At 53.0% G+C, this 13586-nt stretch overlaps 1 protein-coding gene across 1 annotated transcript; it reads left to right on the forward strand.

The window, feature by feature from the left end:
• The first annotated feature begins 2695 nt into the window (after positions 1-2695).
• On the forward strand, positions 2696-10194 carry maip1 (matrix AAA peptidase interacting protein 1). Its single transcript, XM_038269770.1, has 5 exons — positions 2696-3014; positions 9208-9279; positions 9357-9483; positions 9630-9777; positions 9856-10194. The coding sequence occupies exons 1-5, from the start codon at positions 2727-2729 to the stop codon at positions 9932-9934; spliced, it is 714 nt and encodes a 237-aa protein (XP_038125698.1). The 5' UTR covers positions 2696-2726; the 3' UTR covers positions 9935-10194.
• The last annotated feature ends 3392 nt before the right edge of the window (positions 10195-13586 follow it).

Raw genomic sequence — 13586 nt, forward strand, 5'->3', positions numbered from 1 at the left:
ATATAAGACGGATCTGGTTATCTGTAATAATCTGAGGCGTTCCTGTATTTAATCTTAAATGATGGTGATGATGCCTTGCTTCATGGTGTGTGGAAGGCTGCAGGTATCAGAGATCTATTTTAACATAAGAAGGAAAATGGCTGTTAGGTTTTCCCAGAAGTGTTTATAAAGATGAACAGTCAGTCCGTCTGAGATTTATCTAGAAAGAAGCATCTCACGGCTTCTTCTACCTCCTCCAGAAAAATCTCTGCTTCACAAACTTCCCTGAAAGCATCATCCACCTCAGGAATCATGAGAGGAGGAGGAGGAGGAGTAGGAGGAGTACAGAGGAGGAGGAGTACAGAGGAGGAGTACAGCTTGCTGTAATCTCTTTGTCATTAATCATCACATCGTTATTTTCCTGCCTTCTTTTTTCTAACCTTCAGAAATAAGCTGAACTTCTTTCTCCCTCCTCCTCCCACTCCTCCTCCTCCCACTCCTCCTCCACCCACTCCTCCTCCACCCACTCCTCCTCCACCCACTCCTCCTCCACCCACTCTGCTCTAGATCTTATAAAAGCACCGGTGGCCTTAGCAGTATAATTATTATCCAGGGAGGATTGTAAAAGGAAAAGCTTCTGCTTCTCACCCTCATTGATTACAGGTTTGTGACGGAGTACAGAGGAGGAGGAGTACAGAGGAGGAGGAGATTACAGGTGTGTGACGGATCGAGGTCATTTCGCTGACAACTGCAGATCATTATTGATCTCTTTGATTTCAGTAACAGATCTAGACATTATAGTTCATCTCTTAAAAGGCTAGAATTAAATGTCCAATAACCTTTATGTCTAGAAGAAGCATTATGAGGTAGAACGGTCAGGGTAACCATGCAGTGATCTGTTGATGCTGCAGCAGAAATGTTAACTTTGGAAACAAAATGCTTATTTTCTGACACCAACCAAAGATCCAGTCTAGATTTAGCACTGAACTCAGGTTTAAACCATGTAGACGTAGCCTGGCATCGCCTGGAAACATGGAAACGTTTCCATTCATTGGTTTCTATTCGCAGGTTTCCAGGCGATTCAAGGCTTCGTCTATAAAGACTCAAACTCACCGACATTCAGACATTAGAACTGAGAAAGCTTCCTGGATGGAAGAGAAACGTCTCCAAACCTTGGAAACCAAGTCAGGTGGATTGATTTGAATTTTTACAGAATGAAATTTGATTTATCATTTTAACTCAATGTCTCCAAAAAACATCAAGAAAGCAGATTCTATAATAAACAACTTTATATGGAGAAATAAAACGCATCAGGTTATAAAATCACAAAGATTTAAAAGATCATGAAAAAGGTCAGAAAACACTTTAGATTTAGAATCGATGGCAGGAGTTCTAAAAATAAATTGGATAAAACTTTTATGTCAGAAAGAATCCATCTGGTTTCATCTCCTAAAAATATTTTTAAGAAAGTCGGAGGGTTGGAATCTGTCCTGAGATGTGATTATATTATATAAATAATATAATAATATATAATATAAATGAGGAAACTGCCAGTCAGATGATCTGAAGTTCATAAACAGATTTTAAACTTTTGGACGATGATTATTATCACATAATTTTACTCCACAGGTTGGAACAACAGAACTATAACGATAAACAGGAGAAATATATTTAAAGAAGTTTGGTTTGAAAAATAAAGTGTTAGTCTTACTGATCTAATGGATGATCCTGGAAATTTCTGACATTTTAACATCTTTAAAGAAAAATTTGAAACCAGCTGTTTGTTCACAGAATTTAACAAAGTATGAAAATAATACCTGCTGCTTTTAATACGAAGCAAATTCTCTCCTTCAAACAGACAATCAGTCTTTCCAGAACTAAAACTTCAGCAATTAGAGATTAAAAAAATGTAACAATCATTTTATAGAGAAAGCATTTAAATTTAAAACCTTTCATCATTTTACTGCAATGATAAAAATGTGTATAATTAATGATTCCAATAACAGAAAAATATTTTAAATATTTAAAATGTCTAATTCCACTAAAAGTAAAAGAAATACAAAATAAAACGATTATAATTATTATCCAACAGCAGAAACTCTCAGGAAAAGTTTAGGATTTAAAGTTGATGCCAGAAACTTTTTAACATTTTCTATTCGTGTCGCTTTAGGCAGAATCTGCTTATTTGGTTCATTAACAGAACAGATCATCTAACACTTTAATACTAACAGAGAAGAAATAAATTCTGCAGGATTTATCCGATGTGGTCAATATTGTTCTAAATATGAGAGGATATCAACGCATGGATGTAAAATGGAAAATAGAAAATCTTCATTGATGGGTTTAAAAAATTAACTCCAAATCTTCTATTCATCTTTATCTCTGTTAACCGACAAACATGAACAAAAACTGTCAACGTGTCAAAATGTTTTTGATTCAGCAAAATGCTAAAGTTAATGAGATGTAAGGAAGTGTCTTTTAAATTATTTAAAGTTTTCTATGTTTCTATTGGTTGTAATATTACTGCCTGTTTATTTATTTCTGTTGCCTTGCAATAGTCAATAATCTCCTTTATATAATATATGTTGTTTTCTCTTTTTTATGTAAGAAAAAAAAGTGGAGATTCCTTCTTTAAAATGCAAATAAATATTATTTTTGTTCAATAAAAGAAGGTTTTTATTCCTGCGGGTTTTTCGGTCCCACCATCTTGTTTCCAGCCGGAATCAGAAAAGCGGCGGACCGTAAAGATGGTGCCGGTCCTGTTTAGGTGTTTTTCTCGGCTGCCCTCCTCAGGGGTTCTGGCTCGGTTCGTTTTAGCCCGGAACCTGGTTCTGGGTCACCGCTGCTGTCTGGTCCGGACCGGTAACCTCCGGGCCGAACGGTCCTACAGTTCGGACCGGAACCAGCAGAAGGTCGTTGTGGTCGGAATTCCCAACCCGTTCATCTGGTTCCGGACCCGGATCTACTACTTCCTGATCAGAACCTACTTTGATAAAGAGTTCAGCATCGAGGAGTTCATGGAGGGAGCCAAGCAGGTCCTGTAGGAGCCCGGGTTAATCTGGGTTAAACTGGGGTTAAACTGGGGATAATCTAAGGTTGGATTGTTTAACAGCAGCATCATGCAGCCCCCCCCCCCCCCCCCCTTTTTTTTTACCCACTGCTGTGATCAGCGGGTAGAAAGTAGTTAGAATCTATGTTGAAGTGAGAAAGTCCTCCTGAAAACATGGTCTGTGCAGTCAGTTCATCCAGATTACCATCCTGCCTTCAAAGATTATTTCTCTGTGGGAGCCGCTCAGACCCCCACATACCGGCGCTGCGCTGTCACTGGGAATCCCCAGCAGCAGCTGCCTCAGGCCCGCTCGCCTCTCCAGGGTTTTCCCCTCCTGTTGGTGGCGGCTGGAAGTAGATGTTAGCGTTTTTCAGGTCTGTGCTACAAACTGCAGGCAGCAGGATAATAAAAGCCAACATATTCTGCCGGCAGGTTTCTACATTTGAAGTTAATTTAGGCGTTAATAAACTGTTTCAGAGGAGTGATCATAGCGCTCTGCATCAGCAGGGCTGCGTCTGACTCCCTGCCAGCTCCCAGATCAGCTTCTCTCATTGGTTGATGTCCAGCAGCTAAAGGTCAATGTTTCCAGCAGCTGCTGCGTCTGAAGCTCCTCAGATGCTCAGAAGCTCATGATGCGCCGCCGCTGCTGCTGCTGCTCTAGATGCTGCAGCACCTTTTGCTGTGCCTTGATGAATCAACCATTGACTTTGCATGGAAACCAGCAGCTTCTGCTGCTTTAGGTGTGAAGGTAGCAGATCAGCTCCTCCTCTCAGCTCCTCCTCTCAGCTGTTCTCCTCTCAGCTGTTCTCCTCTCAGCTGTTCTCCTCTCAGCTCCTCCTCTCAGCTCCTCCTCTCAGCTGTTCTCCTCTCAGCTGTTCTCCTCTCAGCTGTTCTCCTCTCAGCTCCTCCTCTCAGCTCCTCCTCTCAGCTCCTCCTCTCAGCTCCTCCTCCCTGATATACTGTTTCTAATCTCCACATCATCTCTGTCTGTAGCTCCTCCTGCTTCATGGGGGGAATCACTGGTTCTGCTCCATCAGCTGCAGGTTCTGCTGTGGTTCTGCTGGTGGTTCTGCTGTGGTTCTGCTGCAGGTTCTGCTGTGGTTCTGCTGGTGGTTCTGCTGTGGTTCTGCTCCATCAGCTGCAGGTTCTGCTGTGGTTCTGCTGTGGTTCTGCTGTGGTTCTGCTGCAGGTTCTGCTGTGGTTCTGCTGGTGGTTCTGCTGGAGGTTCTGCTGGTGGTTCTGCTGCAGGTTCTGCTGGTGGTTCTGCTGTGGTTCTGCTGGTGGTTCTGCTGTGGTTCTGCTGCAGGTTCTGCTGGTGGTTCTGCTGTGGTTCTGCTGCAGGTTCTGCTGGTGGTTCTGCTGTGGTTCTGCTGCAGGTTCTGCTGTGGTTCTGCTGGTGGTTCTGCTGTGGTTCTGCTGCAGGTTCTGCTGGCGGTTCTGCTGTGGTTCTGCTCGGTGGTTCTGCTGTGGTTCTGCTGTGGTTCTGCTGTGGTTCTGCTGTGGTTCTGCTCGGTGGTTCTGCTGTGGTTCTGCTGTGGTTCTGCTCGGTGGTTCTGCTGTGGTTCTGCTGTGGTTCTGCTGTGGTTCTGCTCTGTGGTTCTGCTGTGGTTCTGCTGCAGGTTCTGCTGGCGGTTCTGCTGTGGTTCTGCTCGGTGGTTCTGCTGTGGTTCTGCTGTGGTTCTGCTGTGGTTCTGCTGTGGTTCTGCTCGGTGGTTCTGCTGTGGTTCTGCTGTGGTTCTGCTCGGTGGTTCTGCTGTGGTTCTGCTGTGGTTCTGCTGTGGTTCTGCTCGGTGGTTCTGCTGTGGTTCTGCTGTGGTTCTGCTGTGGTTCTGCTGTGGTTCTGCTCTGTGGTTCTGCTGTGGTTCTGCTCTGTGGTTCTGCTGTGGTTCTGCTCGGTGGTTCTGCTGTGGTTCTGCTGTGGTTCTGCTCGGTGGTTCTGCTGTGGTTCTGCTGTGGTTCTGCTGTGGTTCTGCTGTGGTTCTGCTCGGTGGTTCTGCTGTGGTTCTGCTCTGTGGTTCTGCTGTGGTTCTGCTGTGGTTCTGCTCTGTGGTTCTGCTCTGTGGTTCTGCTGTGGTTCTGCTCTGTGGTTCTGCTGTGGTTCTGCTCGGTGGTTCTGCTGTGGTTCTGCTGTGGTTCTGCTCGGTGGTTCTGCTGTGGTTCTGCTGTGGTTCTGCTGTGGTTCTGCTGTGGTTCTGCTCGGTGGTTCTGCTGTGGTTCTGCTGTGGTTCTGCTCGGTGGTTCTGCTGTGGTTCTGCTGTGGTTCTGCTGTGGTTCTGCTCTGTGGTTCTGCTGTGGTTCTGCTGCAGGTTCTGCTGGCGGTTCTGCTGTGGTTCTGCTCGGTGGTTCTGCTGTGGTTCTGCTGTGGTTCTGCTGTGGTTCTGCTGTGGTTCTGCTCGGTGGTTCTGCTGTGGTTCTGCTGTGGTTCTGCTGCAGGTTCTGCTGGTGGTTCTGCTGTGGTTCTGCTGCAGGTTCTGCTGTGGTTCTGCTGGTGGTTCTGTGGTGGTTCTGCTGTGGTTCTGCTGTGGTTCTGCTCGGTGGTTCTGCTGCAGGTTCTGCTGTGGTTCTGCTGCAGGTTCTGCTGGTGGTTCTGCTGTGGTTCTGCTGCAGGTTCTGCTGTGGTTCTGCTGGTGGTTCTGCTGTGGTTCTGCTGCAGGTTCTGCTGGCGGTTCTGCTGTGGTTCTGCTGTGGTTCTGCTCGGTGGTTCTGCTGTGGTTCTGCTGTGGTTCTGCTCGGTGGTTCTGCTGTGGTTCTGCTGTGGTTCTGCTCGGTGGTTCTGCTGTGGTTCTGCTCTGTGGTTCTGCTGTGGTTCTGCTGCAGGTTCTGCTGTGGTTCTGCTGGTGGTTCTGCTCGGTGGTTCTGCTGGTGGTTCTGCTGTGGTTCTGCTGTGGTTCTGCTCGGTGGTTCTGCTGTGGTTCTGCTGCAGGTTCTGCTGTGGTTCTGCTGGTGGTTCTGCTGCAGGTTCTGCTGGTGGTTCTGCTGTGGTTCTGCTGGTGGTTCTGCTGCAGGTTCTGCTGCAGGTTCTGCTGGTGGTTCTGCTGCAGGTTCTGCTCGGTGGTTCTGCTGTGGTTCTGCTGTGGTTCTGCTCGGTGGTTCTGCTGGTGGTTCTGCTGTGGTTCTGCTGGTGGTACTGCTGGTGGTTCTGCTGTGGTTCTGCTGGTGGTTCTGCTGCAGGTTCTGCTGCAGGTTCTGCTGGTGGTTCTGCTGTGGTTCTGCTGGTGGTTCTGCTGTGGTTCTGCTGCAGTTTCTGCTGTGGTTCTGCTGGTCGTTCTGCTGTGGTTCTGCTCCATCAGCTGCAGGTTCTGCTGTGGTTCTGCTCGGTGGTTCTGCTGTGGTTCTGCTGTGGTTCTGCTGCAGGTTCTGCTGTGGTTCTGCTGCAGGTTCTTCTGTGGTTCTGCTGTGGTTCTGCTGCAGGTTCTGCTGTGGTTCTGCTGGTGGTTCTGCTGTGGTTCTGCTGCAGGTTCTGCTGTGGTTCTGCTGCAGGTTCTGCTGGTGGTTCTGCTGGTGGTTCTGCTGTGGTTCTGCTGCAGGTTCTGCTGTGGTTCTGCTGGTGGTTCTGCTGTGGTTCTGCTGCAGGTTCTGCTGTGGTTCTGCTGCAGTTTCTGCTGTGGTTCTGCTGGTGGTTCTGCTGTGGTTCTGCTGCAGGTTCTGCTGTGGTTCTGCTGGTGGTTCTGCTGTGGTTCTGCTGCAGGTTCTGCTGTGGTTCTGCTGCAGGTTCTGCTGTGGTTCTGCTGCAGGTTCTGCTGGTGGTTCTGCTGTGGTTCTGCTGTGGTTCTGCTGGTGGTTCTGCTGCAGGTTCTGCTGCAGGTTCTGCTGGTGGTTCTGCTGTGGTTCTGCTGGTGGTTCTGCTGCAGGTTCTGCTGGTGGTTCTGCTGTGGTTCTGCTGCAGGTTCTGCTGGTGGTTCTGCTGCAGGTTCTGCTGGTGGTTCTGCTGTGGTTCTGCTGCAGGTTCTGCTGTGGTTCTGCTGGTGGTTCTGCTGTGGTTCTGCTGCAGGTTCTGCTGGTGGTTCTGCTGTGGTTCTGCTGCAGGTTCTGCTGTGGTTCTGCTGCAGGTTCTGCTGTGGTTCTGCTGGTGGTTCTGCTGTGGTTCTGCTGCAGGTTCTGCTGTGGTTCTGCTGCAGGTTCTGCTGTGGTTCTGCTGCAGGTTCTGCTGTGGTTCTGCTGCAGGTTCTGCTGTGGTTCTGCTGCAGGTTCTGCTGGTGGTTCTGCTGTGGTTCTGCTGCAGGTTCTGCTGTGGTTCTGCTGCAGGTTCTGCTGTGGTTCTGCTGCAGGTTCTGCTGTGGTTCTGCTGGTGGTTCTGCTGTGGTTCTGCTGCAGGTTCTGCTGTGGTTCTGCTGGTGGTTCTGCTGCAGGTTCTGCTGTGGTTCTGCTGCAGGTTCTGCTGTGGTTCTGCTGCAGGTTCTGCTGGTGGTTCTGCTGTGGTTCTGCTGCAGGTTCTGCTGTGGTTCTGCTGGTGGTTCTGCTGTGGTTCTGCTGCAGGTTCTGCTGTGGTTCTGCTGCAGGTTCTGCTGTGGTTCTGCTGTGGTTCTGCTGCAGGTTCTGCTGTGGTTCTGCTGGTGGTTCTGCTGTGGTTCTGCTGCAGGTTCTGCTGTGGTTCTGCTGCAGGTTCTGCTGTGGTTCTGCTGCAGGTTCTGCTGCAGGTTCTGCTGGTGGTTCTGCTGTGGTTCTGCTGCGGTTCTGCTGCAGGTTCTGCTGGTGGTTCTGCTGTGGTTCTGCTGTGGTTCTGCTGGTGGTTCTGCTGCAGGTTCTGCTGCAGGTTCTGCTGGTGGTTCTGCTGTGGTTCTGCTGGTGGTTCTGCTGCGGTTCTGCTGCAGGTTCTGCTGGTGGTTCTGCTGTGGTTCTGCTGTGGTTCTGCTGGTGGTTCTGCTGCAGGTTCTGCTGCAGGTTCTGCTGGTGGTTCTGCTGTGGTTCTGCTGGTGGTTCTGCTGTGGTTCTGCTGGTGGTTCTGCTGTGGTTCTGCTGCAGGTTCTGCTGTGGTTCTGCTGTGGTTCTGCTGCAGGTTCTGCTGTGGTTCTGCTGGTGGTTCTGCTGTGGTTCTGCTGCAGGTTCTGCTGTGGTTCTGCTGGTGGTTCTGCTGTGGTTCTGCTGCAGGTTCTGCTGTGGTTCTGCTGCAGGTTCTGCTGGTGGTTCTGCTGTGGTTCTGCTGGTGGTTCTGCTGTGGTTCTGCTGCAGGTTCTGCTGTGGTTCTGCTGTGGTTCTGCTGCAGGTTCTGCTGTGGTTCTGCTGTGGTTCTGCTGCAGGTTCTGCTGTGGTTCTGCTGTGGTTCTGCTGCAGGTTCTGCTGTGGTTCTGCTGTGGTTCTGCTGCAGGTTCTGCTGTGGTTCTGCTGGTGGTTCTGCTGTGGTTCTGCTGCAGGTTCTGCTGTGGTTCTGCTGTGGTTCTGCTGCAGGTTCTGCTGTGGTTCTGCTGCAGGTTCTGCTGGTGGTTCTGCTGTGGTTCTGCTGCAGGTTCTGCTGTGGTTCTGCTGCAGGTTCTGCTGTGGTTCTGCTGCAGGTTCTGCTGTGGTTCTGCTGTGGTTCTGCTGTGGTTCTGCTGCAGGTTCTGCTGTGGTTCTGCTGTGGTTCTGCTGCAGGTTCTGCTGTGGTTCTGCTGTGGTTCTGCTGCAGGTTCTGCTGTGGTTCTGCTGGTGGTTCTGCTGTGGTTCTGCTGCAGGTTCTGCTGTGGTTCTGCTGTGCTTCTGCTGCAGGTTCTGCTGTGGTTCTGCTGCAGGTTCTGCTGGTGGTTCTGCTGTGGTTCTGCTGCAGGTTCTGCTGTGGTTCTGCTGCAGGTTCTGCTGTGGTTCTGCTGCAGGTTCTGCTGTGGTTCTGCTGCAGGTTCTGCTGTGGTTCTGCTGTGGTTCTGCTGCAGGTTCTGCTGTGGTTCTGCTGGTGGTTCTGCTGTGGTTCTGCTGCAGGTTCTGCTGTGGTTCTTCTGTGGTTCTGCTGCAGGTTCTGCTGTGGTTCTGCTGTGGTTCTGCTGCAGGTTCTGCTGTGGTTCTGCTGGTGGTTCTGCTGTGGTTCTGCTGCAGGTTCTGCTGTGGTTCTGCTGTGGTTCTGCTGCAGGTTCTGCTGTGGTTCTGCTGTGGTTCTGCTGCAGGTTCTGCTGTGGTTCTGCTGTGGTTCTGCTGTGGTTCTGCTGTGGTTCTGCTGCAGGTTCTGCTGTGGTTCTGCTCGGTGGTCATGTGGACTCTGTCGCCCCCTGCAGGCCTTCTCTCATGTCTCCAACCTTCTGTCTCGGTGTCGCTTTGAAGATCTGGACGGACTGGTGGCCAAAGACGTGAGTTTGAGCAGCAGGAGGTCCGATTGGAGCGGGTCAGAACCAGCAGCTCACAGTTGCTCCTGTTCCTCCTGCAGCTGATCGGGAAGCTGGAGGAGAAATGCAGCGCTCTGCCGTCTGACCACCAGGAGGCGCTGTCAGCAGAACCGGACCAGATCATGTACAGCACGCCCGGCGACGTGGGCATCTTCTACGACGACGACGGTACGACCAGAACCGCTCTCAGCCCGGTCCCATTCAGACGTTCCTCTGAACTGGCTGGAGGTTCTAATCAGAACCGAAGGTCTGGTTCTGATCAGTAGAACCTCTAGAACCTTTTCTCATGGCGGTTCCGCCCCGTTTATCTGCAGGCAGGAAGTTCGTCAGCATCCTGATGCGGTTCTGGTACCTGACCAGCGCCCGGCTTCCTGACGACAGCGTGGAGGGAACCCGCCTCTTTAAGGTCGCCATCGGAGACGGAGAACCGGAAACCAAGAGGCTCCTCACCGCCATTTACGAGTGGGTCCAGAACCGGAACCAGAACCAGAACCCGTCCTCACAGTGAAGGTTCCTGAACTTCTCTCTGTTCTGCTTCAGGTTCCAGAGGGAGTTCACCAAGGGGGTTCCTCCAGACTGGACCATAACTCGGATAGAACACTCCAAGCTCCTGGACTAGCAGGACGGGTCCGATTCCCCATCAGAACTCAGAGAGACCCTCCTGGGCTCCTCCTTATAAGGAGAACCACAGAGGAGCAGCAGATATGATGCCAGAACCTCCTGAACCGGAAAGACGGGAGGCATTCCTCTGGAGTAGAACCGTAGAGAAATAAAATGAACTCTGACCTCTGACCCGGTTCTGTTCATCCGGTAGAACCTGCTTCTGTTTCCATCAGATTCATTCTTTAATTTAATAAAAATGTTTCTTATTTCCTCAGATTTTCTGTTTATTTGTGGAGAAAATTCGTTTCCTTTAAGTTTAATGTAGAACTTATTAGAACCTCAGAGTCAACCTGCCAGGAGAACCCACAGGCAGGAGGAGAACCCAGAGGCAGGAGGAGAACCCAGAGGCAGGAGGAGAACCCACAGGCAGGAGGAGAACCCAGAGGCAGGAGGAGAACCCAGAGGCAGGAGGGGAACCCAGAGGCAGGATGAGAACCCACAGGCAGGAGGGGAACCCAGAGGCAGGATGAGAACCCAGAGGCAGGAGGAGAACCCAGAGGCAGGAGGAGAACCCAGAGGCAGGAGGAGAACCCAGAGGCAGGAGGAGAACCCACAGGCAGGAGGAGAACCCAGAGGCAGGAGGAGAACCCAGAGGCAGGAGGAGAACCCACAGGCAGGAGGAGAACCCACAGGCAGGAGGAGAACCCAGAGGCAGGAGGAGAACCCACAGGCAGGAGAAGAACCCAGAGGCAGGATGAGAACCCAGAGGCAGGAGGAGAACCCACAGGCAGGATGAGAACCCAGAGGCAGGAGGGGAACCCAGAGGCAGGATGAGAACCCAGAGGCAGGAGGAGAACCCAGAGGCAGGAGGAGAACCCAGAGGCAGGAGGAGAACCCAGAGGCAGGAGGAGAACCCACAGGCAGGAGGAGAACCCAGAGGCAGGAGGAGAACCCAGAGGCAGGAGGAGAACCCACAGGCAGGAGGAGAACCCACAGGCAGGAGGAGAACCCAGAGGCAGGAGGAGAACCCAGAGGCAGGAGGGGAACCCAGAGGCAGGATGAGAACCCACAGGCAGGAGGGGAACCCAGAGGCAGGATGAGAACCCAGAGGCAGGAGGAGAACCCAGAGGCAGGAGGAGAACCCACAGGCAGGAGAAGAACCCAGAGGCAGGAGGAGAACCCACAGGCAGGAGGAGAACCCAGAGGCAGGAGGAGAACCCACAGGCAGGAGGAGAACCCAGAGGCAGGAGGAGAACCCAGAGGCAGGAGGAGAACCCACAGGCAGGAGGAGAACCCAGAGGCAGGAGGAGAACCCAGAGGCAGGAGGAGAACCCAGAGGCAGGAGGGGAACCCAGAGGCAGGATGAGAACCCACAGGCAGGAGGGGAACCCAGAGGCAGGATGAGAACCCAGAGGCAGGAGGAGAACCCAGAGGCAGGAGGAGAACCCACAGGCAGGAGAAGAACCCAGGAGAACCCACAGGCAGGAGAAGAACCCAGGAGAACCCACAGGCAGGAGGGGAACCCAGAGGCAGGATGAGAACCCAGAGGCAGGAGGAGAACCCAGAGGCAGGAGGAGAACCCACAGGCAGGAGAAGAACCCAGGAGAACCCACAGGCAGGAGAAGAACCCAGGAGAACCCACAGGCAGGAGAAGAACCCAGGAGAACCCACAGGCAGGAGGGGAACCCAGAGGCAGGATGAGAACCCAGAGGCAGGAGGAGAACCCAGAGGCAGGAGGGGAACCCAGAGGCAGGATGAGAACCCACAGGCAGGAGGAGAACCCAGAGGCAGGAGGAGAACCCACAGGCAGGAGGAGAACCCAGAGGCAGGAGGAGAACCCACAGGCAGGAGAAGAACCCAGGAGAACCCACAGGCAGGAGAAGAACCCAGGAGAACCCACAGGCAGGAGGGGAACCCAGAGGCAGGATGAGAACCCAGAGGCAGGAGGAGAACCCAGAGGCAGGAGGAGAACCCAGGAGAACCCACAGGCAGGAGGGGAACCCAGGAGAACCCAGAGGCAGGAGGAGATCCCAGAGGCAGGATGAGAACCCAGAGGCAGGAGGAGAACCCAGAGGCAGGAGGAGAACCCAGGAGAACCCACAGGCAGGAGGAGAACCCAGAGGCAGGAGGAGAACCCAGAGGCAGGAGGAGAACCCACAGGCAGGAGGAGAACCCAGAGGCAGGAGGAGAACCCAGAGGCAGGATGAGAACCCAGAGGCAGGAGGAGAACCCAGAGGCAGGAGGAGAACCCAGGAGAACCCACAGGCAGGAGGGGAACCCAGGAGAACCCAGAGGCAGGAGGAGATCCCAGGAGAACCCACAGGCAGGAGGAGAACCCACAGGCAGGAGGAGAACCCAGAGGCAGGAGGAGAACCCACAGGCAGGAGAAGAACCCAGGAGAACCCACAGGCAGGAGAAGAACCCAGGAGAACCCACAGGCAGGAGGAGAACCCAGAGGCAGGATGAGAACCCAGAGGCAGGAGGAGAACCCAGAGGCAGGAGGAGAACCCAGGAGAACCCACAGGCAGGAGGGGAACCCAGGAGAACCCACAGGCAGGAGGAGAACCCAGGAGAACCCACAGGCAGGAGGAGAACCCAGAGGCAGGAGGAGAACCCAGAGGCAGGAGGAGAACCCAGAGGCAGGAGGAGAACCCAGGAGAACCCACAGGCAGGAGGAGAACCCAGAGGCAGGAGGAGAACCCAGAGGCAGGATGAGAACCCAGAGGCAGGAGGAGAACCCAGAGGCAGGAGGAGAACCCAGGAGAACCCACAGGCAGGAGGGGAACCCAGGAGAACCCACAGGCAGGAGGAGAACCCAGAGGCAGGATGAGAACCCAGAGGCAGGAGGAGAACCCAGAGGCAGGAGGAGAACCCAGGAGAACCCACAGGCAGGAGGGGAACCCAGGAGAACCCACAGGCAGGAGGAGAACCCAGAGGCAGGAGGAGAACCCACAGGCAGGAGAAGAACCCAGGAGAACCCACAGGCAGGAGAAGAACCCAGGAGAACCCACAGGCAGGAGGGGAACCCAGAGGCAGGATGAGAACCCAGAGGCAGGAGGAGAACCCAGAGGCAGGAGGAGAACCCAGGAGAACCCACAGGCAGGAGGGGAACCCAGGAGAACCCAGAGGCAGGAGGAGAACCCAGGAGAACCCACAGGCAGGAGGAGAACCCACAGGCAGGAGGAGAACCCAGAGGCAGGAGGAGAACCCACAGGCAGGAGGAGAACCCAGAGGCAGGAGGAGAACCCAGAGGCAGGAGGAGAACCCACAGGCAGGAGGAGAACCCAGAGGCAGGAGGAGAACCCACAGGCAGGAGAAGAACCCAGGAGAACCCACAGGCAGGAGAAGAACCCAGGAGAACCCACAGGCAGGAGGGGAACCCAGAGGCAGGATGAGAACCCAGAGGCAGGAGGAGAACCCAGAGGCAGGAGGAGAACCCAGGAGAACCCACAGGCAGGAGGGGAACCCAGGAGAACCCAGAGGCAGGAGGAGAACCCACAGGCAGGAGGAGAACCCAGGAGAACCCAGAGGCAGGAGGAGAACCCAGGAGAACCCACAGGCAGGAGGGGAACCCAGGAGAACCCAGAGGCAGGAGGAGAACCCACAGGCAGGAGGAGAACCCAGAGGCAGGAGGAGAACCCACAGGCAGGAGGAGAACCCAGAGGCAG

This window comes from Cyprinodon tularosa, unplaced genomic scaffold (assembly GCF_016077235.1).
Source record: "Cyprinodon tularosa strain WSP-4 unplaced genomic scaffold, ASM1607723v1 ctg738, whole genome shotgun sequence".
Taxonomy (NCBI): Eukaryota; Metazoa; Chordata; class Actinopteri; order Cyprinodontiformes; family Cyprinodontidae; genus Cyprinodon; species Cyprinodon tularosa.

What these genes read in the sequence shown, in the direction of transcription:
- maip1 (XM_038269770.1), top strand. Translation starts at nt 2,727, where the DNA reads ATGGTGCCGGTCCTGTTTAGGTGTTTTTCTCGGCTGCCCTCCTCAGGG. An exon ending in ACGGACTGGTGGCCAAAGAC is followed by an intron (nt 9,280 to 9,356) that starts GTGAGTTTGAGC and finishes TTCCTCCTGCAG; the next exon opens with CTGATCGGGAAGCTGGAGGA. An exon ending in CATCTTCTACGACGACGACG is followed by an intron (nt 9,484 to 9,629) that starts GTACGACCAGAA and finishes GTTTATCTGCAG; the next exon opens with GCAGGAAGTTCGTCAGCATC.